This window comes from Phascolarctos cinereus, unplaced genomic scaffold (genome assembly GCF_003287225.1).
Source record: "Phascolarctos cinereus isolate Bilbo 61053 unplaced genomic scaffold, phaCin_HiC Scaffold_2;HRSCAF=192, whole genome shotgun sequence".
Classification (NCBI taxonomy): Eukaryota; Metazoa; Chordata; class Mammalia; order Diprotodontia; family Phascolarctidae; genus Phascolarctos; species Phascolarctos cinereus.
Window position 1 is genome coordinate 255,370,801 of NW_027555625.1, and position 26,160 is coordinate 255,396,960.

The 26,160-nt window shown below is 45.0% G+C and overlaps 2 protein-coding genes across 3 annotated transcripts; one reads left to right on the forward strand and one right to left on the reverse strand.

The window, feature by feature from the left end:
- Positions 1-319: 319 nt before the first annotated feature.
- Positions 320-6,302, forward strand: CLIC3 (chloride intracellular channel 3). Its single transcript, XM_020981819.2, is given in 7 exon segments — positions 320-426; positions 2,282-2,391; positions 2,552-2,677; positions 3,580-3,686; positions 4,457-4,512; positions 4,514-4,633; positions 4,806-6,302. Coding segments are annotated over 7 exon segments (720 nt in total). The 5' UTR covers positions 320-390; the 3' UTR covers positions 4,971-6,302.
- A 620-nt stretch (positions 6,303-6,922) lies between these two features.
- On the reverse strand, positions 6,923-9,569 carry PAXX (PAXX non-homologous end joining factor). 2 transcript variants are annotated; one of them, XM_020981823.2, is made up of 7 exons: positions 9,338-9,567; positions 9,018-9,078; positions 8,617-8,666; positions 8,343-8,536; positions 7,721-7,789; positions 7,332-7,416; positions 6,923-7,181 (listed from the first exon to the last, which is right to left on the reverse strand). In XM_020981823.2, exons 1-7 carry the CDS (start codon positions 9,481-9,483, stop codon positions 7,142-7,144), a joined length of 645 nt encoding a protein of 214 aa, XP_020837482.1. In that variant the 5' UTR covers positions 9,484-9,567; the 3' UTR covers positions 6,923-7,141. The 2 variants fall into 2 exon arrangements, with proteins under 2 accessions (XP_020837482.1, XP_020837481.1); XM_020981822.2 differs by lacking the exon at positions 6,923-7,181 and having other exon boundaries at positions 7,228-7,416; positions 9,338-9,569.
- Between the last annotated feature and the right edge of the window lie 16,591 nt (positions 9,570-26,160).

Genomic DNA, 26,160 nt, shown 5'->3' on the forward strand with positions numbered 1-26,160 from the left:
ACGCAAACTCCCCACCTCCCAGCAATGACACCGAGTCTTGCAAGGCCCCACCCACCCAGTGTTAGAATTACAGAATTGGTCTCCTTTGTCCACTGGCTTACAGGCACTAGCCCAGGTCACCGTCCCTTACGTGCTGTTTACAGTTGCCCATTGACTCGAAGTCACACACGGAGTCCCACGGTTACGCAAATGTCGGCCCCCCCACCCCAACCCCCCGGCTCACAATTCTCCACTAAGTCCCATAGTGTCAGGCATCCACTCTTACACAGCCCCTAGCTCACTGAACTGCTCTCTTGGGCGGGGTAAGGAAGGGCGGAGCAACCCGGGAGCTTTAAAGAGCCAAAAACACAGTCTCCACCCAAGGCGGCTGCTTCTATCCTGCCGGACACCATGGCCGAGAAACCCAAACTCCAGCTGTTTGTCAAGGTGCAGGGGACCGGTCCCAGGGAGGAGAAGTGGAATGCCGGGATGGGGGCGGGGGGAGAAGGAGATCAGTACTTCTGTCTAGGGGACACTGGTGTGAGGTGAGACTGCAGGAGGGATGTCTGAACGTGGTGACTATAGTCTTCCTGTCCAGGTCCTGAAGCAGACAGAGCGGGGGCGGGGGAGGAAGGAGGGATAAAAAAGAGGGGAGGTGTTGTGGTGCTTTAAAAATAGGGAAACAAATGCTTTGAGAGAACTATAAAGGGGATGAGATGAGGAGGATATAGGTTAGGGAAGGGGATCTGGGAACAGGGGACGATGGGAACTACTTTCTTCCGGGTGCAGTCTTTGGAAGGAATGACTGAGTCTCCCCGCCTCTCACCATCTCCCTATTCCCTCGCCCCTTTTCTACCCGCACACCCTCTTTTCCTCGCCAGAGAAATCAGAGTGGACCCAGACAGGCTGTGGGGTAATGGAAGGAGAGCCTCCAGGGAGTCCACAGTCTAGTAGATAACCTTGGCCCCAGGAGTCTGGGGCTCCCGTCTCTCGCAACAGACAGGACAGACCTACAAATGACCAACTTCATATCCAGGTCACTGGTTCTCTAGCCTAGAGTTCAAAAGTAGCTTGTCCAGGACATAGGGGTTTAGCTAAAATTAAGATGGCGGATGTGAAAACTGGGAGGACTTGGGAAGCAGATGAGTTGGGGACTATTCTGCCAAAGGCAGGATTAAAACCAAATGGTATCAGCCTTTTGAAGATAGATACTTAGTCCCCATATCCATACGCCTTCTGAGAAAAAAAGAAGTGAAGATAACAGAACCCAGGAGTCTGGATCTCAGTTCTATCTACCCCTCATGAGGGGACCTTGCCCAAGACCCTGGCTTGAACTCAGGTCCAACTCTCACTGCCTGCAGGGCAGTTATCTAGCAAGATTGATTGATACTCTATATAGGGAGGAGCCTTCCTGCTGGGTACCCAGACCAAGACTGTGGCCTCTGCCAGGGGTGGGTGGGAGTATTCTAAGATAGTTGGCACAGAAGAAGATGCCACAGGAATTTGTGTCCATCCTGTACCCAAGATAAGGGAATTATGTTACAGTAGGTGATCCTAGAAGATGTCCACTATCACTTGCAGGGCCCTGGAGTGAACTTCAGGGCAGGGTAGACTTATTATCCACAACAGCGGATGCTGCCAACGTGGGAATGTAAGACACCACCTCAGAATCTGGGCCAAGCAGTCTGTGTTGGGGGCTCCTGGCCTAGGCTTTGCTCCACTGTGGGCACCAATGGGTGTGCTCTTGCCATGATGTTCCACTGGCAGTGCCCAATGCCATAAGGTGAATCATTGAAAAAACAGTTTGGTCAGGAGCTGGGCTGGGCCCCACCCTGTACGGCCAGTCTGCCTGGTGACACTGAGATGTTGCCCAGGGGCCTTCAGTTGATGGAGAAGCAGCATGTGCCCATTTCCCTGGTGCCAGTTTTGTATTCCCCCCTCCGGGGTGTGGCCCTTACCCTGGCGCCACGACAGCCCATATAGGCATAGTGCCAGGCTCTAAGTAGCACAGGCTCTGTTATTCTCCCTACCCCTTAAGGGCTCTCACCTCCCCTTGAAAGAAGCCCCACCCAGCCCTGTTGATTTTGAGAGGCTGTCCTCATCCTTGGCCCTCTTTTAAAAAATGTGGGTGAGGGGCACTGCTCAGGCCTGGGAAACACACACACACACACACACACACACACACACACACAGCCAAGGTTGGCCTGGTTTCCTCCATTCTCTCTCACCAAACTAGATACAGCTCTTGCTACTGTTTTTCTCTCCCTGAGGCTTATGTAAATTCTCTTCTGCCTCTTCCTAGGCCAGTGAAGATGGTGAGAGTGTAGGGAACTGTCCCTTCTGCCATCGTCTCTTCATGATCCTGCTACTCAAAGATGTCCCCTTTACTCTCACCACTGTGGACACCAAGAGGTAAAGATTGAATGCCTGGCTGGAACCTGGGGTGAGGAAAACTACACCCCACCTTTTCCTCCAGCATAGCCTATTTCTGCCTGAAGCTACCCGCCCTGTGCCCTGATCCCCATCATGCTTACTTTCCCTGTGCCAAAGATTTGGCCTTACCCCATTACAGGTCCTTGGATGTGCTGAAGGACTTTGCCCCTGGCTCCCAGCTGCCCATTCTGCTCTATGATGGGGAAGCCAAGACAGATACCATCCAGATTGAAGAGTTCCTGGAAGAGACACTGGGGCCACCCAAGTAAGAGCCTGAGTGGTGGGTGTGAGGGCACAGCCAGTAAGCAGGGCCAACGAGCAATGGAGCAGCGGTCAGAGAGGTTTAGAGTTGGATGGACTTAATTGATCATATAGTCTTGACCCACTTCTCTTAGAGAAGTAAACCCAGGGATCAGCAAGGAGAAGAGACTTACCCAAGATCACATAGGTGGTTAGCAGGAGAGCCTGAATTTGAATAAAGGTCCCCTGTATTCTTTACTTTACAGTGTGCTACTTTCTACTCTGCCCCACTGCTAGTTTCCTCATATCTACTCTCAGGGAAGGATCTGATCTTCTTGTTCCAAGGCAGGTTCTTTACTGAGGACAGCATTGAGTCACCCTGTACTCATGCCAGTGGGGTCTTGTCCTTTAGTAAGGGGCAAAGCCTTTAGTCAAGGAAGATAGCTTGATTCCCCTTGAGGAATCCCAAGGGGGGAGTCATAGGCATTGGCAATAGATGAGAGAGGAATGTTTTGGAGAGGTGAAGGGAAGATTTTCCATGCTTCCCCATGTCTGAATGGGAAATCTAAATAGTAAAATGGAAATTGCATGTTGGATGACCCCAAGCAGGACCAGGGAGCTAGGGGCAATTCTTACCCTCTTCAGGAATTTGTTTTCTCTAGTTTTCTTCCGTGGCTAAAGGGAAGGGCAGGGTAAGGGAATAAGAATTTATATAGCACCTACTATCTGCCAGGCATCATACTAAGTGCTTTACAAATAACTTAGGCAGCATAAAGGGAGGGGAGTGTGTCTGAGATTTGATAACAGGGGATGCTGATGGGAGAAAGGGAGAGAGAACCACCCTCCAACCAGGTGAGAGTGCCCACGACCCCAGGCCCCCAACCATGGCTCTCCCATTTGTCTCCTGACCCTGTCTTCATCCTTCAGCTTCCCCAGCCTGGTTCCTCAATATAAGGAATCTAACATAGCCGGTAATGATGTCTTCCACAAATTCTCAGCTTTCATCAAAAACACTTCTCCTGCTCGGGATGAAGGTGAGTCTTCAGGCTGGGCAGGCTGTGTCCTGGGGTAGGATAGGCTGCGCCCAGGTGGGTCAGGATGTGTCCTGGGGGAAGGGAGTGTAAGAGTGAGTCCATTGAATTCATTCCACCAACATTTAAGTGCCTGCTACTTGTCACTGCCTTTGCCAACTGATAGTGTAAGTACAAGGATATAAGACCTACTACTATGTAATAAATATATTAAAGAGGTGCAGGACAGAGCTCTATGAGACCCTGGGGGGAGCTTGTTATTAACTCAGGAGTATCAGGAAAGGTTTCTTCATGGAGGAAGTAGCATTTGAGCTGGGCTTGAAGGATAGATGGGATGTCTGATGAGGAAGGAAGGGAATCCATCCATAAAGAACACTGAGAAAAGGCAGAGGTGGGAGGGCATGTCAGGCTTTGATGAGGCAGCATAGAACCCTTTGTCTAGAGCAGGTGTGGAGGTGAGGAATGAATTAAGACAGAAAGATAGGGGCTCTGCCAGGTTTTGGAAGGCCTTGAATGCCAGAGAGAAGAGAATGATCTTTAATCGGGATGCAATATAGATCCACTGACGATTTCTGAGCAGAGTGGTTACATGACCAGATGTATGTTTGGTTCTAGCAGTACTGATGGGGGTGGGGTGTGAGGTGGAGAAGACAATAATGGAGACTATTGCAATAGTCCAGATGGGTGGTAATGAGGTTGAATGGGGAGCTTATGTCCCAAGTTTCCCCCACCCACCTCCACCCCCACTCCCAATCCCTTGCTTGCTGCTCCAGCCTTGTATCGACCCCTGCTTCGTGCCCTGGTGAAACTGGATCTATATCTGACCACACCCCTTGGAGCATGAGCTGACCCAGGACCCGAAGCTCACTAAGTCCAAGCGTCGCTTCTTAGATGGCGACGAGCTCACCTTGGCGGATTGCAAGCTCCTGCCCAAGCTACACATTGTCAATGTGAGGGGGGGGCCGGGGGAGGAAGGGATGGGGAGGTTTGAAAGACTGCGGGGGAGGGGAGGCAAGAATAGAAGGGTTGGGTTGGAACCATTGCAAAGCCTTGGGAGGGTGTTTAGGTTCTCTGCCCACTGGGCGGACTGTGTCAATGACTACCCTCCTCCACCTACTGCAGACCGTGTGCACCCATTATCGACAGACACCCATCCCTGTTGAGCTCCGTGGGCTCCACCGATACCTGGAAAATGCTCTGCAGATGAAGGAGTTCAAGTACACCTGTCCACAAAGCTCTGAGATCCTGGCTGCCTATGCATCCGTGGCTCGGGCTCGAGCTCGCTGACCACTCAGAATCCATCCGATTTGGCTCTCCCCTACTGTTCCACTGCGCCTCCCCTACACCACCCTCAGGCACACGGACTCGCTCGTTCATCACCCCTCTGCGAGCACTCAGCGTACACCCCCTCCACTATTTCATGCTTTTCTTCTAAATCCCGTTGAAGTCACCGCTTCTAGGATTTCCTCCCTGATTGCTCCTCGAGGACTGACCTTCCTCACTTCGGCACTCCTGTGATGGTTTAGACTGTTAATTTGCTTCAAAGGGGTGTCCATAAACATACTCTTTGGTCTCATCTATGCCCAGGTGTGACTCATTTTCCTGAGGGCCAGGGATGTGAACCCCTCCCAGTTCCCTGACCACAGCCTCCACCCTCATCTCTTACTTGACCCCAAATCTGGCCCCCATCATCTTTGGGCCATTCCTCTCCACTCACAGTGACCTCTGATCCTACCTTCCACTCTGGCCCTCCCCGTGACACCTCAGGATGGCGCATACCAAATACCTGTTATCCTAAGACTAACATCAGATTTGACACCAAGCCACCAGGGTGGGACTTATACAGGCTCCCTCCCATACACAGGGGGAAATGAAAGCTCAGCCCCTTTGTAGCCATGCCCAGGGACTCAACTGCTCCTCAAACCAGTTGGGCAGGAGTGAGAACAGCAGGAAAGGTCTAGATAGGCAAGGTGAGAGGGCAGGGCTGGAGGCCACCTCCCTGAGCTGGGTGGGGAGAAGAGTAAGGTTGTGAATGTTTCCAGCCAGCTTGACCACATTCCCTGGCTCCTTTCTCCCAATCCCATCAGTTAAACCAACTTCTGCCTCCTAATCACCAACCCACCCTTTGCCTTTCCAGCCTGCCCCCCTCCCCCCATCCCTGCTTCCAGCATTTCTGGGGCTCTGGGAAGTACCTACTTGGGTACATCTGTATTCCTGTATTGACTGTGTGTCAGGCAATGTGCTATTAGATTTATAATCAGAAGAGTTAGGTTCAAATTCTGCCTCAGACACTTAATTGCTCTGTGTGTGTGACTCTGGTTCTGTCACTGCTACTAAAATCAGAGCACAGGTTCAAATCCTGGCTCCGACATTTGATAGTTTTATGTCTCTTCAAAGGCTCTTTGAGCCTTGGTTTCCCCTCTGTAAAATAAGGATAATACTTCCACAACTTACAAAACTGGGTTATTGTGAGGAAAGCATATTGTAACCTTAAAGCAATATAGAAATTCGAGCCGTTACTGTAAATGCAAATTGTTTCTGTCAACATGTTTGTGTATCTGAAACTACAGACTATACAATATTTGTGACTACCTATATACATATCTTTGTACATCTATATATCTGTGTGAATATGTGTCTATATGGCTATCCATCCATATGTGTCTGTGTATGTAGCACATCTGCTTGGTGGCTAAAATCCTTTCCTGATTTGGGGAAATGTGGGGCCACCTTTGCAGACTTTTTAACCTCCAGTGCAAAGATCCTATCTGTCTATGAGATCCAGGCCAAGGTGAGACAGCTTAGGTAGGGGCAAAGAAGGGAAGGAGCTTTTATTAAACCTATGCTTAACTATGTGCCAGGCACCATGCTAAGTGCTTTATGAATATTATCTCACTTGATATTTGTAATAGGGCAAACATTGTACCTGATCCCAGGGTGTGAGACCCTCATGGGTGATTCACCCCGGTCAAGCTAGGTCTGCCCCACCTTTCAACCCACCCCTGAAACCTGTAGGGAGAGAGAGGGAGCCGCCTTCACAAAGTAGTTTGGCCTGGTTGGAGGTTTGAGCTGACACAATCTGTTTACGTATTTCGGCCCCCACCCCCAGAGCAACCCTGTACCAGGGAACCAGCCTTCTCCCTAAGTTGGGGGGGGGGAGGTGGTCTAAGGATCTCCCAGGCCACTCCCTAGACTGAGATAAGTCTAAGGAAAGTCTGAGTGTTACACATACTAGACAATAAATATTTGTGGATTTATTTTGCTTTGCGAAATAGAGAGCATCTCTGGAGCCAGCTGTCACAGACTCGATGAATCACTCACTCCTCTGGACAGGGCCAACTTAGCTCTTCCTCTTTCTGCTTCAGGCTGAGCTCAGGCCCATCAGCTTCCTTAGAGCCCTGTAACTCCTCAAATCCTCATTCCCCAGGAGGCAGGAGACTCATGCAGGAGTTACTATGTCAGGTATCATCGAAGTTCACTCCACTGGCTGGCTTCTTACTGCAAGGACATGAAGATGTCAGAGACAATGAGGAAGCTCTGTCTGGGTTAAGGGAGGGGGAGGGGAAGGTCCCTTACCCATGGAAAGGAAGAAGAGGACCTGAAATCTATGCTGGGGAGATAGGAAGAAGAGGGGCAGACAGGTGGTACCTCTTGAAGCCAGGATTGATGATCGATTCTCCTGGCATCCATTTCCTGATCACGGGGCCTGGACCACCTCTTCCAGAATCTGGATCTAGAGTTTTTTGCAAAAAGTCCACCTAAGCTGGCTCATTCCCCTGTCCCCATCACCACAAGTGGTCACATCCTTCAGTCCCCCTTCCACATGCAAGATGGATTCCCTGAGGGAATCATCTACCCCACATGAGACTTCCTGATATGGGGTAAGATAAAGGCACAAGGCTGGATGTCAGTCAGCCTCTTTATCAAATAAGGCCAGAGAGGGTCAGAAACATGCCTGGGGGACACAGCAAGTCAGTTTGTTGTATGGGAGCTCTGCCCATATTCTTTACCCTTCTTCCTCTCAGGCTGTTTCCTACCTGGCAAAAACAGCTGCTGCCTGCGTGGCTGGGGTTTCTTTCTGGGGCTGGGAGTCTCGTCCTTCAAAGCTGAGAAAAGAAATAAGTGCTAGGTTGGGCTCACACAGGGACTTTTACTTCATGTTCTAGCTTTTGCTGCCATCACTCATTCCAGGCATGTCTGGAGTACAGGCGATATCCTCAGATGAGTCACAGAATCAGAATCTAAGCTGTTAGGGACTCCGGTGGTTATCTTGTCCAGCTAGTTCTTGAACGGGTAGCTTCTCTACAATATTCCTGAGCAGTGCCTAGTCAGTCTCTACCTCTTAGAACTTCCAGTGATAGGGAACCCACTATCTCCCGAGGCATCCCACTCCACTTTGGAATAATTCTAACTGCAGGAAATTTCCCCTTCCATGAAGTTTAAATCCTTACCCATTGCTTCTCATTTTGACCTCTAGGGTTAACAAGTCAAACAAACTCTCACTCATGACAACTCTATAAATACTTGGGGCAGCAAGGCCCAGGGCTAATGCTAACACCTGGCTAGAGTTGTGCCCAAGCCCTGTGCCTTTCCTAGGAGAGGGCACCAGAGACCCAATGTTTGGTGACTGACTGCCAGGGACATCAGGGTCTGCTGTACCTGCCAGCTGCCTCTTCAATCTGCATACTTGCTCTGCCAACCCCAGCATCAGTGCCTGGAGTCGCGGGGCTGCTTCTGGGCTGGGCACCTTAGAAAGGTTAAAAGTCAGGGTTTCTGCTTCCCTGGAGATAGTCAGGTGAGCGCTGCTGTCATCCTTCAAGGTCAAAGATACCGCATGCTGGTCACAGGCAACCCTGTGGATTGGCAGGGGGAGGGGTTCAATGCTGTTTCTTGGGCAACCAGGACCCGGCTTTATCTCCCCAAGGAATCTCACCTGAACCAAGCTGAATAGTCCTCAGCACCATCCAGACCATGCTGGGCTTTCTGTGGGATAAGATAAAGCCTGATAAACCACATCTAGGGACTCTTCCAACCCACTGCTTAAACCTTTCAAAGAGTGGGGGTAGGGGTGTGGAGTGGAGACGTAGAGGTCGGACACCCAGTTTGGTGTGGCATTGGGGATGTGCAAGATGAAGATGGAGAGGTCGCAAACCCGACATGGTAGCATCGGGGTGGGGGTGTGCAGAATGGAGACCGGAGTTAAGCACCCAGTTTGGTGTGGAATCAGAGTGGTTGCCCAGAAAATGAAAATGGAGTGAAATAGACCTAGCTTATTAGGATGGGATTCTGCAGGGAACAGGGGGCAGAACTCAGGGCACCCATCGCGTCACCCACATGTTTCTCCAAGGTCTCCGGGGTGAAGCTGGTGCTCCAGAGCTCCAGGGCATCAGTCACACTGGGGGAAGAAAGAAGGGTCAGGGTGCATCCAGATGAGGGAACCTACGTTCTCTGTATCCCGACCAAATCCCAGTTCTGGCCTGCGCTCCCTCCCCCCGGGGCGTGCACCAGGGGCCACTGGCGGGAGGGGCCGGGAGCACAAAGCTCCACGATCGCGCCGGCGCGAATTGCGGGAGGCGGGCGCTAGGAGGACTTAAGAGCGTCTGCACGCCTTCCCTACTTCCAGCCGGCCTAGCGCCCGCCCCGCATCCACTCACTAGATGTTGACGGCGCAGGTCTGTCCAGGCTCAGGGTCCAGCCCCGGCCCCTCGGGGCCCTCGCAGTAGCACACGTAGCAGGGCGGTCCCTGCTCAGAGCCAGCAGGCACGATGCACAGGGAGCCCGGCGCGACAGGCCTCTGCATTGCAGGAGCTGGGAGCCGGGGCAGCGGGGTCTCTGGAGGAGCAGCCCGCGGAGCCAGTCCCAGCCCCGGAACGGGCGGAGCTCCGGGGCACCCTCACCCGGAGGACGCCTGTGTGCCCTTGTCCTGTCCCGATAGAAATCAGACTGCTGAGTGGAGGAATAAAGCGCCCTTAATCAGATAACAGGATAGCAAGCCTGCCAGCGTGGGGGATGTCCCACCAGGAGACCCACAGGAAAAGAGTCTTAGACTTTTAGGAGATATGGGGGAGGGAGTCACAGTAGATAGTGCGGCCTGGTCATGGGATGCCAGCTGCCCTCGGCAATCCGAGCAAGGAAAACCACTTCATTCTGGCTGTTTTGCCCTTCGTGCCGTGAATTCCAAGAAACAGGGCAAAGACCTTACACGCTGAGATCCATCTCAAGCCAGGTTCCTTAAATCCGGAGGACTTAGAGTATAGTTCAGCTCAACCTAATCGAGAGTAAATATCTTAAGAGTAGGAATGCAAGGACATTACTGAAATTCTAACATTGCTAGGATGATTTAAGAAGAATGGTAGGTAATATTACATATTACGCTAGCAATTTTTCTGTTACCTTATACCCTGCAGTAAATATTATTTGTAATTTGTAATTTATTTTTTAAAAAAGTTATTGACATTTTCTTTTGGCATCACCTATATTTTCTGGTGTAGTCTTTCTCCCTCCTTCCTCACAAAACCTTATAACAAAAAAATAAAAGAGGGAAAAAAATTTAAGTGAAAGTCTGACAGTATATACCTGGTTACCCATAGTCCTCTCCCTCTTACAGCCTATCATTTATTTCTTTTGTTGTAACTTTCTTTTCAGTTCTAAATCTCTCCCTCCCACCTTTCCCTCCCCACTCATTGAGAAAGCAAGAAAAACAAAACTGTTAGAAATAAGTGTGGTCAAGAAAAACAAATTCCTGTATTAGCCACAACATATGTTTTTTAAAACCTAGGATAAAACTGGTTTCATGATTTGAAAAATAGAACAAAACCCTGATTTCAAGCATGAGAACTTTTAAGACCTACCTTCTTTTCTTCCAAACCATTTTCCTAAAGTTGTGAAGTAAGCAGAGTTGTCTTTGTCTCCTACCTTCTTTCTTTCCTTGGCCACAGTCTTCTCTCCTTCTCGGGATTCTGTATCTCATTCTTTTTTTTTTTGCAGGGGGGGGGGTTAAGGCATTTGGGATTAAGTGACTCGCCCAGGGTCACACAACTAGTTAAGTGTCAAGTGTCTGAGGTCACATTTGAATTCAGGTCCTCCTGACTCCAAGGCCAGAGCTCTATGCACTTCACCACCTTGCTGCCCCTCTGTATCCCATTTTTACAGAGCCTTATACTCAATTTGGGCAAGTGTTTGTGACCTCAAAGTGCTATGCACTGGACCAGGTGCTGAAGGAAGCATCCTCTGCCTTTGTTGTTGTTCAGTCATGTCCAACTTTTTGTGACTCCATTTGGGGTTTTCTTGGCAAAAATAGTTTGCCATTTCCTTCTCCAGCTCATTTTACAGATGAGAAAACTCAGGCAAACAGGGTTACATGACTTGCCCAGGGGTTACACAGCTAGTAAGTATCTGAGGTAACATTTGAACTCAGGTCTACCTGACTCCAGACACTACTGTACCACCTAGCTGCTGAGAAGGGACTTTAGCTACCATCTATTCTAACTCCCTCATTTTGCAGATGAAGAAACAGATGCAAACGTTAAGTGACTTGCCCCAAGGGCACAAGGAAGTTTCAGGTCTGGGCTTTGAACCCAGGTCCTCTGACTCCAAATTCAGCACTGTCTCCACTACACTGTGCTGCACCCCCTTTTCATGTCTCTCCACGTGGGAGTTTCCTGTTTTCAGACAGTGCCCTCCCACATGGTAGAACTGGGTACGCTTCTTCTTTGTCCCCTCATAGCACCAAGGATGAGCCTGTGTATGGGGGAGAATACGGAGCAGTCCAGTTTTACTCAGAGACTGACCGTTTTGCTCGCTTCCAGATTTCCAATTCCCTGCACTCCACTCAGTCAATCCACAAACATTTATTATGCCCATACTATGTTCCAGGCACTGTGGTAAGCAGGGGATGGGCAAGGGAAAGAATAACCCAGTGTTTCTAACCTTCTCATTTCCTAACTTTCACTAGGCTAAACTATTATATTCAGATTTCTGGGGGGTTTTTTTGTTAGTTTATTTTTGCTAGGCAATGGAGTTAAGTGACTTGCCCAGGGTCACACAGCTAGTAAGTGTTAAGTGTCTGAGGCTGGATTTAAACTCAGGTCCCCTTGATTCCAAGGCTGGTGCTGTATCCACTGTGCCACCTAGCTGCCCTTTAAACTTCTTACTGGGGAGTGAGGGACAGTTCTGGGTTGGGACTCCAAGTGTGTAAACTCAGTGAAGATACTAGGACCAAAGGCAACTTCTCTTTCTTTGTAGTACAATCTACCTCCACTTATAGCTTGCTAGGCCTACCAAGACCTAATTTTCCTCAGGCTGAAATTTCAACCCTAGTCACAGAGAGGTAAGTAGCACCATCTCAGGTCACTGCAGCAGCAGGAAGGAGGCTGTTAGACTGAAATACAGCCTCAGAGGAAACTGAGATGATCTTGTGAAATGATGCCGAGAGAAGAGATCAGAATGAGGAGAATAATTTATACAAGGACAACATTGTAAGGAAAAACAGCTCTGCAAGAGTTTAGAACTCTGATCAGTACAATGCAGTAAGCCCAGATGTACTCTAGACTGCTCCTTAGTGCAGTAGATGTCATGGATCGTGTCCTGCCTGCCCAGTCACAAAGCTCCAGGAACAAGGAGAATGAATGCCTTAGTTCTATGGCCTGCCAAGGACCAAGAGGATATACTATGCTCATTTGGGAGTGGGTTGAATGGCTCTTCAAGGGAGGGGAAGGTTTTGTGGGTACCCAGAAACCCAAGGGGACACCTGGTACCCTGGCACCAGTGGGATTGGTTCCCCTCTTGAGCTCCTTGAAAGACAAATGTGTCTTTGATTCTCTAGGGAATATCCCTCCAAGGTCAAGACACAAGGAAACTCTACAGAGCTCCATATCTGTTGTGGGATAAAATCTTGGGGGAATCTCGTTATGGGAGTCAAGGGAAATGTCTTTTCATCTTCGTCCAGAGCAGAGAGGTTTATGTCCTCTGTTTATACCATCCTTCCAATTGAACATCACTGATGTATGCCATCCCTCCAGGATGACTTCTTGAATGATGTCAGCACTGTATTCCCATTCTTCTTCTGCATCTCATCCTTTTCTGGGGGCACAAAGGCTGAAGACATAGGATCATGTTTATATAATAAACAATGATTGGGGGGATGAGACTGGATGGCCAGGGACTGTAGCACCAGCTCTCATCTCCACTTACAACCTATTAGGCCTACCAGGGCCTGGAGAAGAGAAAACTTAACAAAGAACATGCTGGCAGTCTTCAATTGTTTTAAGAGTGTTGGGAGGAAGAGAGGTTGGTTAGACTCACTTTGCTTGGCTCCTCGGGGCAGAACTGGGCAGTGATTGCAAATAGCCCTAATTTGTCCATTTGATTAAAAAGAGGTGGGGGGAGGGGCAGCTAGGTGACTCAGGAGGACCGAGTTCAAATCCGGCCTCAGACACATAACGCTCACTAGCTGTGTGACTCTGGGCAAGTCACTTAACCCCAACTGCCTTACCAAAAAAAAAAAAAGTCAATAGAAAAGGAGCAGGGGGAGGAAAGGGAAAGACCTATATTGTACAAAGATGTTTATAGCAATTTTTATGCGGTAGCAAATAACTGAAAGCTAAGGGGTGCTGTTAACTGGAGAATGGCTGAATACATTATGGTATCTGAATATAATGGAATATTATTGTGCCATAAGAAATGATGAAAGAGAGTTTCAGAGAAACCTGGAAGTTTGCTGTGCACTAATACAGAGGGAAGTGAGTACAACCAAGAAAACAATACAATAGCAACAACATTGTAATCATGAAGGATCTTGGAAAAACTTAAGAAAACTCTGATGAACACAGTCATCATCCAAAGGACCTATAATGTAGAGTGTTCCTTATCAGCAGACAGAGAAGTGATGAGACTTGTATATTTGGTTATAGCTAATGAGAGAATTTGAACAGGGAGGTGGTGCAGTGCATTGAGCATTGGGCTTAGAATCAGGAAGATTCATCTTCCTGAGCTCCAATCTGGCCTCAGCACTTTACTAGCTATGTGACCTGGGCAAGTCACTTAACGTTGTTTGCCTCAGTTTCTTCATCTGAAAAGTGAGCAGGAGAAGGAAATGGCAAACCACTCCAGTATCTTTGCTGAAAAACCCCAAATGGAGTCACAAAGAGTCTCATGTGGCTGAAAGGACTCAACAACGAATGTGAGAGTTTTGTTAAACTATGCATATTTGTTGCAAGTGTTGGGTTTTTTCTTTCTTTTCTTTCCGGTAGGGATGGAAAGTGACAAGGAGAGAAAATAAATGCTTGTTAATTAAAAGAAAATTATCAAAAAAATAATTAGAGCTGCCCCAAAGTGGAAAGGGCTGTCTAAGAGGTGGTGGGTTCCCTTTTGCTGGAGGTCTTTAAGCAGAGGCTTTAAACAGAGGCTGGATGACCAGTTGTTAGATCACAGGGGTGGGGAACCTGTGGTCTCGAGGCCACATGGGGCTCTCTAGGTGCTCAACTGTGGCCCTTTGACTGAACCCAAACTTAACAGAACAAATCCCCTTAATAAAAGGATTTGTTCTGTAAAACTTGGACTCAATCAAAATACTGCACCCAAGGACATAGAAGGCCTCATGTGGCCTGGAGGCTGCAGGTTCCCCACCCGTGTTAGGAGGTTGTAGAAAGGATTCTTGAAGCAAAAATAGATCCAATGAGATGTTCTCTGAGGTGCCTTTCACCCCTAAGATTGTATGGGAGGAAGAAGTACACAAATATCTAGAATACAAATTAGGTAATATATGCAAGGGATGGGGAAGCTAGGAGGTGAAGTTGTTAAAATGCTGGGCCTGGAGTCAGGAAGACTTGTTTTCCTGAGTTCTAATCTGTCCTCAGACACTCACTAGCTGTATAACCTAGGGCAAGTCCCTTAATCCTGCTTGCCTCAGTTTCCTCATCTGTAAAATGAGCTAGAGAAGTAAATGGTAAACCATTATAATATCTTTGCCAAGAAAACCCCAAATGGAGTGATGGAGTCAGACACAACTGAAATAACTGAACAACAAAAAAAATACAAGGGATAGGTCTGTATAAAGTGCCATGAGAAATTTGAAAGCAAGATCACATTCAGTTGGGGTGATCAGAGAAGGCTTTATGGAGAGAGTATTATAACTATTATGAGAATTAAACTTAAAGGAAGAGGAGGATTTTGAAAGGTAGAAATGGGATGGGGGTAGGTAGCCTACACTAGGTATGGAAGGGGTGGCATTATCAAATGCTTAGATGAGAAGGGGCAGGAGAGGATAAGGGACAAGTAATCCATTTAGCTGGAATGGGAAAGGCAGGAGAGAATGGTATGAAATAACTAGGAAGATACGTTGAATCTAGACTGTGGAGGGCCTTGAATGCCAGGCTAAAGAGTTTGTATGTTATTTGGTGCTCACTTGTTTAAAAAAATGTTTTCACATGCTACTGGGAAATAAATATAGGAAATGGGGTACAGAAGTCTATCCTGCCCTACAGAAAAATAGAAGGGGAAGGGGATAAGAGAAGGGGAGAGAGATAGAAGAGAAGACAGAGTAGGGGAAGGGATATTCAGAATGCATGCCATCTTGGGGTGAGGGGAGGAGGGAGATGGGGTGAGGAGCTACTCAAAATTTTGAGCAGGGTTGTTAACACGATCAAAGTGGGGCATTATGAAGGTAAGGTGGGTGGTAGTGTGTATAACAGATTTGGAGAGGAAGGGAAAAAAGAGTGTGGTTTTTGAGAACAAACCCCAAAATTTAAAATAGTTTTGGATAGAAATTTATTAGGTCTTTTGGTAGATAGTTCAAACAATGTTAATAAATGATAAATAATAATCCACAGGAGACAGAGAGACTAGTCAGCTGGCTATCATAGTAGCCCAAAGGAAAGATGATGAGAACCTGACCTGACCTCAGGTAGTGACATGGAAGGGGAGAAGGACAAATTTGAGAGATCACAGAGCTCTGCTCCCATTCTGAAATCTAGGTCTTTGTGCTTTTGCACCGGCCTCATCCAAGCCTGGAGTGTTCTTCCTCCTTACCTTCAATCTTGGAATCCCTAGCTTCCTCCAAGAAACATTTCAAATGCCACCTGCTGCAGGCAGTTTTTCCTGATCTATCTCTGCAGGGTCCCCTTTCTAAGGTTACCTTCCATCTAATCTGTGGGTATCTTATATAGACTTTAATATGCACTTTAATATGTATTAGTCTCCCAATCAGGCAATCAATCAGCAAACATTTATTAATCACTTATGTGCCGGCTGCTGCTGGGGTGTAGCTTAACCACTCAGCCTCAGTTTCTTCATTTGTAGAATGAGAATAACAATAGCACTTACCTCATGGAGTGGTGGTGAAGCTCAGATGAAATAACATAAGTAGAGCTCTTTGCAAATCATGAAGTGCTATATGAATGCTACCTATTATTATACAAACAAAGTAGGTGAGGGGAAGGTCCCTGCTCTCTAGGAGCTTACATTCCAATGGGGGAGCCATTAGAATGTAAGCTTCTTCTGTAATAATAGGTTGCATTCATATAGCACTTGAAGGTTTGCAAAGAACTCTACATATGTTATTTCCTTTGAGCCTCACAACTTGCTATAGATGCCGTAAGTCTCACTCATTCGAATGTATGTTCCTTGAGGGTAAGGGCCTCTTTACTTTTGTCTTTATGTCCCCCCCTGCTCCATACAGCATTTGGCACATTGTAAGCACTTAACAAATGCTTATCAACTGATTGCTGATAGATCAGCACCCCACCTCCATCTTCTTTCATATCTTTTAAAAGCTTTTTAAAGCCTATTTCTTTATTTTGACAAGCATTTTAGAAATATGTTCCCCTCCCACTGCCTCCCCAAAATGAACAATTAAAAAAAAAACCAACAAAACCCTTTTAACAAATATCACAATCTAACAAACCATTTTTTCCTAATTACATGTAAAGACAATTTTTAATATTCATTTTAAAAAATTTTGAATTCCAAGTTCTCTTCTTCTTTCCCTCTCTATAGCTAATAAGTACTTTGATATGTTGTACACCTGCAATCATGCAAAACGTATTTCCATATTACTCATGTTATAAAAGAAGACAGACCAAAAAATGAAAAAAAAAAGAAAAATAATATACTTCAATCTGCGTTCAGACCCAGTCAGTTCTTTCTCTGGATGTAGATGATATTTTTCATCATGAGTCCTTTGTACTTGTCTTAGATCATTGTATTACTGAGAAAAGCTAAGTCATTCACAGTTGATCATCATACAATATTGCTTGTTTATACAATGTTCTCTTGGTTCTGCCCACTTCATTTTGCATCAGTTCATTTACATCTTTGCAGGTCTTTCTGAAATCACCCTACTCATCATTTCTTATAGCACAATAGTATTCCATTACAATCATGTACCACACAACTTGTTCAGTTCAGTCATTCCCCAACTAATGGGTATCCCCTCAATTTCCAATTCTTTGCCACCACAAAAAAACAGTCTAGCAACCTTAATTCCCACAGTGGGTCATGTCCCCAAATATATGTCTTTCTCTGCATTTTAAGTCCATTACCTCTTTGGCAGGAATTGGGTGGTGTGTTTCATCTTCAAGCTTTGTCTTATAGCCTTGTTTTTCTTTATAATGCTGTTGTTGTAGAAATTATTCTCCAAGTTCTGATTAATTCTCTCTGCATTAATTCACCAAGTTCATCTCAGTTTTCTTTGAAACTGTCCATCTTATCATTTCTTATGCCACAATAATATCCTATTTCATTTATATGCCATAATTTGTTTGACCATTCCCAATGCCTTAGTTTCCAGTTTTTTGTCTACTATGAAAAGAGTTCCTACAAATATGTTTGTACATATGGGTCCTTTCCTTCTTCCTTTGATCTCTTTTAGGTGCAGGCCTAGTAGTGGTATGGCTAGGTCGAAGAGTATATATGTACAATTTAGTAATTTCTGCAGCATTGTTCCAAATTGCTTTCCAGAATGGATAGATTAATTCATAGCTCCTTTAACAGTGGCTGAGTATACCTGTTTTCACACAGCACTCCCAATATTTGTCATTTTCTTCTTTTGTTATCTTTGCCAATTTCATGTATAAAAGGTAGAACCTCAGAGTTGCTTTAATTTGCATTTTCCTAATTATTATAATCAATATGATCATTATGATTAAACAAATGAAATAATCTTTGTAAAGTGTTTTTATTTTTTATTATTTAAAATTCTTTTATTAATTTATTTTAATTTATCAACAATCACTTCCATAAGCTTTTTTTTGTTTTTTTTTCCGTATGCTTTTGAGTTGAAAATTTTTCTCCCTTTTCCTCCCCCCCACCCTCCCTAAGACAGCGCACAATCTGACATAGGCTTTACATTTACATACCCATTAAACATATTTTCACATTAGTGAAGTTGTAAGTAAAAATTAAAACCAATAGGAGGAACTATCAGAAAGATGAAACAAAACTCAACAGAAGGTAAAAATAAGTGACAGCGATTGGACTTCCATAGTTCTTTCTTTGGATGTGAACAGCATTTTCCATCCTGAGGCCTCTGGAGATGTCTTAGATCCTCGTAATGCTGAGAAGGGTTCAGTTTAACATTCTTAGTCGTTGCATAACGTGGCTGTTATTGTGTACAAAGTCCTCTTGGTTCTGCTCACTTCACTCAGCATCAGACCATATAAGTCTTTCCAGGTTTTTCTGAAGTCAGCCTGTGCATCATTTCTTATAGCACATAGTATTCCATTACATTCATATACCACAACTTTCCATAAGCTTTTGAGTTTTAAATTTTTCTCTTCCTCCCTCCCTACCTTCCTCCCCAAGACGATGAGCAATCTAATATGTTATACATATACATTCCTATTAAACATATTTTTGCATTAGTGATGTTGTAAGTAAGAATTAGAACTAATATGAGGAACCACCAGAAAGAGCAAACAAAACACAACAGAAGAAAAAAATAGCAAATAGTGTGCTTTGATCTGCATTCATACTCCATAGTTCTTTCTTTGGATGTGGATAGCATTTTCCATCATGAGGCTTTTGGAGATGTAGATCCTTGTATTGCTGAGAGGGGTTAAGTCTATCAAAGTCAGTCATCATTCAATGTGGCTGTTACTGGTTCTGCTCACTTCACTCAGCATCAGTCCATACAAGTCTTTCCAGGTTTATCTGAAGTCTGCCTGTTCATCATTTCTTATAGCACAATAGTATTCCATTGCATTCATATATCATGTTCACAATTATGATAACCATCTGTGTCTTTCTCTCCATCCTCTTCCCCCATTTATGCTTTTCTTTCTCCTTTCTCCTTTTCCTTCCTCACTAATGTTTTGCTTTTGACCAAAAAATCTCCCTCAGTCCCACCTCCCTTTGATTAGCCCCCTCTTCTTTCCCCTTTCCCTCCTACTGCTTATAGGACATATGATATTTCTATGCCTAACTGATTATGTTATGTACCCTTCTTGAGCCAAATCTGATGAGAGTAAGGTTCAAACAATGCTCATCTCCCTCCCTTCTTTCCCTCTGCTGTAACAGGTTTTTGTGCCTTCTCCTGTGATGTAATTTACCCTTGTCTGACTCCTCCTTTCCTTTTCTCTCCATACATTTTCTTAGTTAGATCAGATTAATTCATTTACTTGGATCCATTTAACCTACTTGATTAGATTTTTTTTTTATCATTACATCAAAGTCAATTTATACCCTTTCCCTTTATGTATACCCCTTTAACATGGTGTAATAACAATACTGTTCTCAAGAGTTACAAGAGTCATCTTCCCTTGTAGGGATGTAAAGAGTTTGTCCTTATTAACAATATGTTGTTACTTTATGTTCCGTTTACCTTTTTATGTCTCTCTTGAGTCTTGTATATGAAGATCAAATTTTCTGTTGAGCTCTGGTCTTTTTGTCAGGAAGGTATGGAAGTCCCCTGTTTCGTTGAATATCCATCTCCTCCCCTGAAAGGTCATGCTCATTTTCGCTGGGTTGTAAAGTGTTTTTAACACAGTGCCTAGCACATAGTAGATTTATTAATAAAGGCTTCCCCTTTCCCATTTCTCTTCCTCATTAGTAATTGGGAACATTATTTCATATGATTTCTTCTTTTGAAAATTGCTTATTCAAGGCTGACTTCAGAAAAACCTGGAAAGACTTATATGGTCTGATGCTGAGTGAAGTGAGCAGAACCAAGAGGACTTTGTACACAATAACAGCCACGTTATGCAATGACTAAGATTGTTAAACTGAACCCTTCTCAGCATTACGAGGATCTAAGACATTTCCAGAGGCCACAGGATGGAAAATGCTGTCCACATCCAAAGAAAGAACTATGGAAGTCGAATCACTATCACTTACTTTTACCTTCTGTTGAGTTTTGTTTCATCTTGCTGATAGTTCCTCCTATTGGTTTTAATTTTTACTTACAACTTCACTAATGTGAAAATATGTTTAATGGGTATGTAAATGTAAAGCCTATATCAGATTGTGCACAGTCTTGGGGAGGATCGGGGGTAGGAAGGGGGAGAAAAATTTTCAGCTCAAAGGCATATGTAAGTGATTGTTGATAAATCAAAATAAATTAATAAAATTAAAAAAAAGAAAATTGCTTGTTCATAACCTTTGGTCATTTAGCTATTTCAGAATGGTTCTTTATCTCATAAATTTGAATCATTTCTGTTTCTTATATATCTTAGATCTAAGATATCAGAGAAACTTACAGCAAAGATTTTCACCCCAGTTATTTCTTTCCCTTCTCATTTTAACTGCATTAAACTGGTTTGTGCAAAAATTTTCTGATTGTATATATTTATAATTGTTTGTCTTTTGTGATTCTTTTTTTACTTTTTTGGCTAGGCAATGGGGTTAAGTGACTTGCCCAGGGTCACACAGTTAGTAAGTGTAAAGTGTCTGAGGCCACATTCTAACTCAGGTCCTCCTGATTCCAGGGCCAGTGCTCTCTATCCATTGTGCCACTTAACTGCCCCATCATAGATGATTCTTTATTGCTTGTTTAGCATGAACTATTCTTCTATCCATAGATCTGAAAGGTAATTTCTTCCTCTCTCTTCTACTTTGCTTAAATCACCATCTTTTATGCTTAAGTCATGGATCCATTTGGAGTTTGTCTTGGTATATGGTGTGAGATGTTTGCTTATAGCTATTTTTTTTCCAAACTGCTTTTCAGTTTTCCCGGAAGTTTTTGCCTAATAGTGAGTCCATGCTCTAGTAACTGAGGTCTTTAGGAACATGGAGCACCATGTTTGTTTGCTTCTGGACATAATCTGTTCAACTGAACAACCTTTCTATTTTTTAACCAATATCAAAATTGTTTTGATGGTTACTGCTGTGCAGTAGAGTTTGAAATCTGTCATAGATAATATAGGCAATATTCTTGCTTTTTTTTTTATTATTTTCCTTCAGATTTTTTTTACTTTTACCTCTTCCATATGAATTTCATTATTTTTTTTCTAACTCTATAAAATACTACCATTGCTTCCTTACCTGTCATTAAACCCCTTCCTTCTCCCCACCCCAGCTCTAATATTCACTGAACCTACTGTTCTACCTGACTAAGGTCTTTAGTCATTCAGACCCTTCTCCCTCCCCAAGATCTCAACCCCTCACGGCAATGCTAGATTTCTTGTTCTACCTAGGCTCCATAGTTAGTCACTTTTCTGCTGTCTCTGTCTCTTCAGTGATCACCCATCAGCCTGGATTTCTCACTTTGCTGATTGTAGCAATTCTCCCTTGTAGTGGGATTTTGTCAGATTTGGGAAACTGGCTCAGAGACCTCACCTGCTGGTCTAATGGATAGAGGTGCTGGAATTGGAATCAGGAAAACCTGGGTTCAAATTCTGCCTTAGATACTAGAACAATGATGACCTCTAGGGTCACTTCTAGTTCTAAATCCGACATTGCCTGTTTCCTCACCTTTTTCCTCCTTAACTCCTGACAATACAGTAGTTTCTTCATTCCGCTTCTGACCCAATTCTCTCTAAGATCTCCAAAGACCAGATCCTGGCACCAGATATGACCACTTTGCAATAGTGAACACAACCGGCTCCCTTCATCCCCCGCTGGGAGAGAGACAAGCAAAGAAACTTATCTGCAGACTGGTCAGCCTTACAAAAGGGAGCTGAGGGTATGAGTTAGGGAAACATTGAAAGGCAGACTTTAAAAGACAATGACCCACGGGAAGCCTGGAATCTATTTAAACAGCTCTAGTTAAAAGCCTAGGCTAAATGTGTAAATGTGTGCCCAGGAGCAAAAATACCAGGTGTGTGGAAAAAACCCAGCCTGGCTGACTAGCAATGACCCAGAAGCTGCTGCCTGGAAGGAACATTCTTCCTAAAGTGGAAACAGGCCCAAGACAGACCTGGAAGGCACAGGTGTTGGCAGATCAGCTGCAAAGTCATGTAGACACTCAGGCCAAATAAAATATGAGGAACCATGTGAAAGGCCACTAAGAAGAAATTTTTAAATATGAAAGCAAGAAGCCAGTGAGAGAATTCAGCCAGAGATGACTAGGTAGTTCAGAGGATAGAGCAATGGGTATAGAGTGAGGAAGACCTGAGTGAGCTCAATTCTTGCCTCAGACATTCACTAGCTGTGTGACCCTGGGCAAGTCACCTCAGTTTCCTCATCTGTAAAATGGGGATGATCATAGTACCTAACACCCCCTCCCCCAGAGTTGTAAGGATCAAATGCAATAATACTTGTAAATCTTACGGCACTATATAAATGCTATTGTTATTATTGATGAGACATATAGAACGATGAAATAATTTATTTCCTGTCTTTTCTATGAATAGTGAAGTGATTCCGGATCAAACTATGCTCATTGCTCAGAATATTCTAGAAAACTCTACAAGAGAGGGGTAAATTTCATCACTTGGATTAGATGGCATCTAACTGAAAGTCCTGAAGGAAGTCAGTGCTGAAACTGGGGAAGTGTTGGCCAAAATATATGCAGCCCCCCTTATATGGAGTCAGTGGATGAGAGTTATTTCAGAGGAAAGACTTTATCCAGCTCACAGCCTGGAGGCATCAACCATGGTTGGTGGAAGCCAGAGCTGAACCTCCTCTAATGTTTCTGTGCCTGGTTCTTGGGGTATAGGAGGGCAGGCAGCCAAGCCTGATCTAGGGGGCAGCCTCTGCAAAGGTGAGGGGGCAAATGGTCCCACCTGGCTGGCTGGCCCTGCTTCCTCTGGGCCTCTATGTTCTCTGCCTAGCAGGGAAAACAGCACTTTGGGGATGGGGGGGAGGTAAGCCAGTCTAGTGGTATTCTGAGAAGAAGATTGGAGGTGGCACATGCTAGTTGGGTCAAACCACCTCCATCACCTGGCGCCCCACCATTCCAGCCATTGTGGACAGCAGCAGCCCTTGTGGACATGTGAGCTGACAACTGCCCACCTCAGCAGTTAAAGCGACTGAAGACCAAGAAAAGAAAGTTCTTGCTGCTATTTGCTTTGTTGCTGTACCCTAAGGACCACGGGGCCTTTCCACCTGACTTGCAGCTCAAGGTTCCTCTGTGTGTGTGATTAGATTTGGGCACCTTGAGCACAAGAACTGTCTTGGTCTTTGATTTATATCTCTCATTTGACACAGTGCTTTGAAAATATTAAGTTTTTAATAAATGTTCATTCATTCATTCATACATTCACTTATCAACAAGGACTGCCTTTCTCTTGAGGGACCGCACACTCCCCTCCCAGGAGGGTCACAGCTGGTAGTCAATATTATTCCTAAACCTCAATGGGAGGTGGGATTTATTGAGAAGGATTGTTGGCTACCTCCAGAACCCTATTCAACAGCTTCGCTTGACATGGGGCATTCAACAGTTTGCCCAGGGCATGGTCAACAGCAGGGAGTTCCAGGAGCCCTGCAGAGCCTTCCTAGATGAGGGTAAGCCAGGCCAAGCCAGAGTTGAGTTGGTAGCTAGCCTCAGCTGGCTGAGTACAATAGCATAACATTGTCTCCTATGACTTCCTACAGAGTGACCCAAAACAAATTCGAACAAATGGGTCCCCACAGCTCAGTGGGACCTGGCAGGGAACAGTCCTGGGTTAAAGATGCTGGCATCTGCTCATAGTTCCCACTGGAGAGTTTCCCCTACAAGACTGGTTGCCTAGTCTCCCTCCATCTTTCATTTCCCTATATGCTCAATGGTCCATGATTGTGTGATATTCTGAGCTAGTGCTGTTACCTTGTGGACGCAGATGGAACTACACCTGTGCTATCACCAGAAGGCAGTTGTAGGCCATCACGGGCCTAGAGGGAAGGGCTGGGGCCTGTTCCAAGTTCAAGAGCCCTGGCAACACCTGTGCCCTGGAGGTTCTGTCAGTGAAGCAGACAGAGGATCTAGTAAACTCCAAATACTCTCAGCACAGCCCAAGGAACCTACTGTTGCTGTCTTACTGTCATAGCTGGGATTGCATCTGTGTGTACATGTGGGTCTGGGTACCTATGCCCAGTGAAGAAAAGAATTACTTAAAAAAAATTGAGTGATGCTTTCTTTAAAAAGTTACATTGTTTTTCTTTCCCAGTGACTCTTTTCCTGCTTCCCCTCCCTCCCCCAGCCTCCCTCATAACCAAGAAATACAGTTAAAACAAATAAACACATTGCCCTTTTCTGATAATGTCTGATTCCACATTTATAGTCTAGCACCTCTCTCAGAGGGGAAGGAAGCATGTTTTACCACCAGTCCCCTGAAGTCACAACTGATGGGATTCTAAAGTCTTTCAAAGAGGTCTTCTGAAAGAAAGTATTTCTATCCTGCCTACTGTGGCCTGATTCCCCAGTCCACCTCATCCCTAAACCTACACTTCATTCACATGATCTTGGTCTTCTCCCTTTTGATCTCCTGTTGACCATCTGAAGGCCTGACCAATTTGTCTTTACAACCAATCCAGCCTCCTTTCCTGACTTTGCCTGAGCTGGACCTGGAAATGGGGATGTCAAGAAGGTGGGGTGACTAAAGGCTTAGCAAATATTCCCTCAATGTTGGATGATCTCAGCCAATTCCCTTTATAGGCCCTGCCAGACCTTAGGTTTCTAATGCATCCTGGCTAGTCACTTAGATTTTTTGAGCTCCAAACCAGCTATTTCCAACTTCCTGGGCCAAGTCTAGCCTCACTCAACCATTTTTATTTTTAAAGTGTTATTGATATCTTTTGTCTTTGCACAATCCAGATTTTTCCTTTAATCTTTCCTCCTCTTGTTACTCGAGGAGCCATCCTTTATAATAAAGAATTTTATTTAAAAAAGAGGAAGAATTTTTAGAAATCATTGAAGCAGATCTATATATAAAAACCCCCCTGACATTGTATGCGATATTCTACACCTGTGGATATCCACCCTCAGAAAAAGGATTTCTTCCTCATCTCTTCTTTGGAGCCAAGCTTATTCTTTGGAAGTTTTTAACACACACTTTCAATTATTTTGCAGTAGTTGTGCATTCTGTTTATATGATTGTAGTCATTGTGCACATTGTTTTCCAGGCTCTGCTTACCTTATTTTGCTCACATAAGTCTTTTTCTGCCTCTCTGTATTGATCATATTTGTCATTTCTTTCAGCCCAGGAATAGCCCATCATCAAATGTCCATTTTAGTTCCTGTCTCCTCAGAGTCTGTGCCCTGAGGATCACCCTTCCACTCTACCTTCAGTGAAGTCCAACTCAAATGTACCCATATGTTCCATGAAGGCTCCTTTGAACCCTCTGTGAATGATGACCTCTCCCCTCACACCTCACAAAGTATTTTATTTTGCAACTCTGATGCACTAATACAATATTGTGTTTCAGGGATTGGTCATAGCCTCCTACTAGACTGGAAGCTCCATGGTATCAGTGACCATGCCATCAAAGTCATCCAAATCTCTAGATTCTCCTTCAGCCCTTCTATCCAACCCATGGCCAAGTGTTTTTCATTCTACCTCTTCAACTTTCACATCCATTCCCCCTCTCTTCACTCAAATGACTTACCCTCTGCTTCCTGCCTTCTTAACTGCTGTATCACATGCCTTCATCACCTGGGCTATTTCAAAAGCCCCCTAGTTGATCTCCTTCTTCCTTCCTTCCTTCCTTCCTTCCTTCCTTCCTTCCTTCCTTCCTTCCTTCCTTCCTTCCTTCCTTCCTGTCTCACCCCTTTCCAGTCTATCTTCCACAAAGTTGCCAAGTTGATATTTATTTTTTTTTCTTTTTCTTTTTCTTTTTTAGTGAGGCAATTGGGGTTAAGTGACTTGCCCAGAGTCACACAGCTAGTGAGTGTTATGTGTCTGAGGCCGGATTTCAACTCGGGTACTCCTGACTCAGGGCCGGTACTCTATCCACTGCGCCACCTAGCTGCCCCAGAGTTGATATTTCTAAATAACAGATATGGAAATGTGACAGTGATGTGCTGGTAAATGCTCAAGAACCAATTTGGTTGTGGGGTGGGGGGAGATTTGTACACAAGAAACATTTTTACATTTAACATTCCTCCATCACTTTCTTAGGTCTAGAC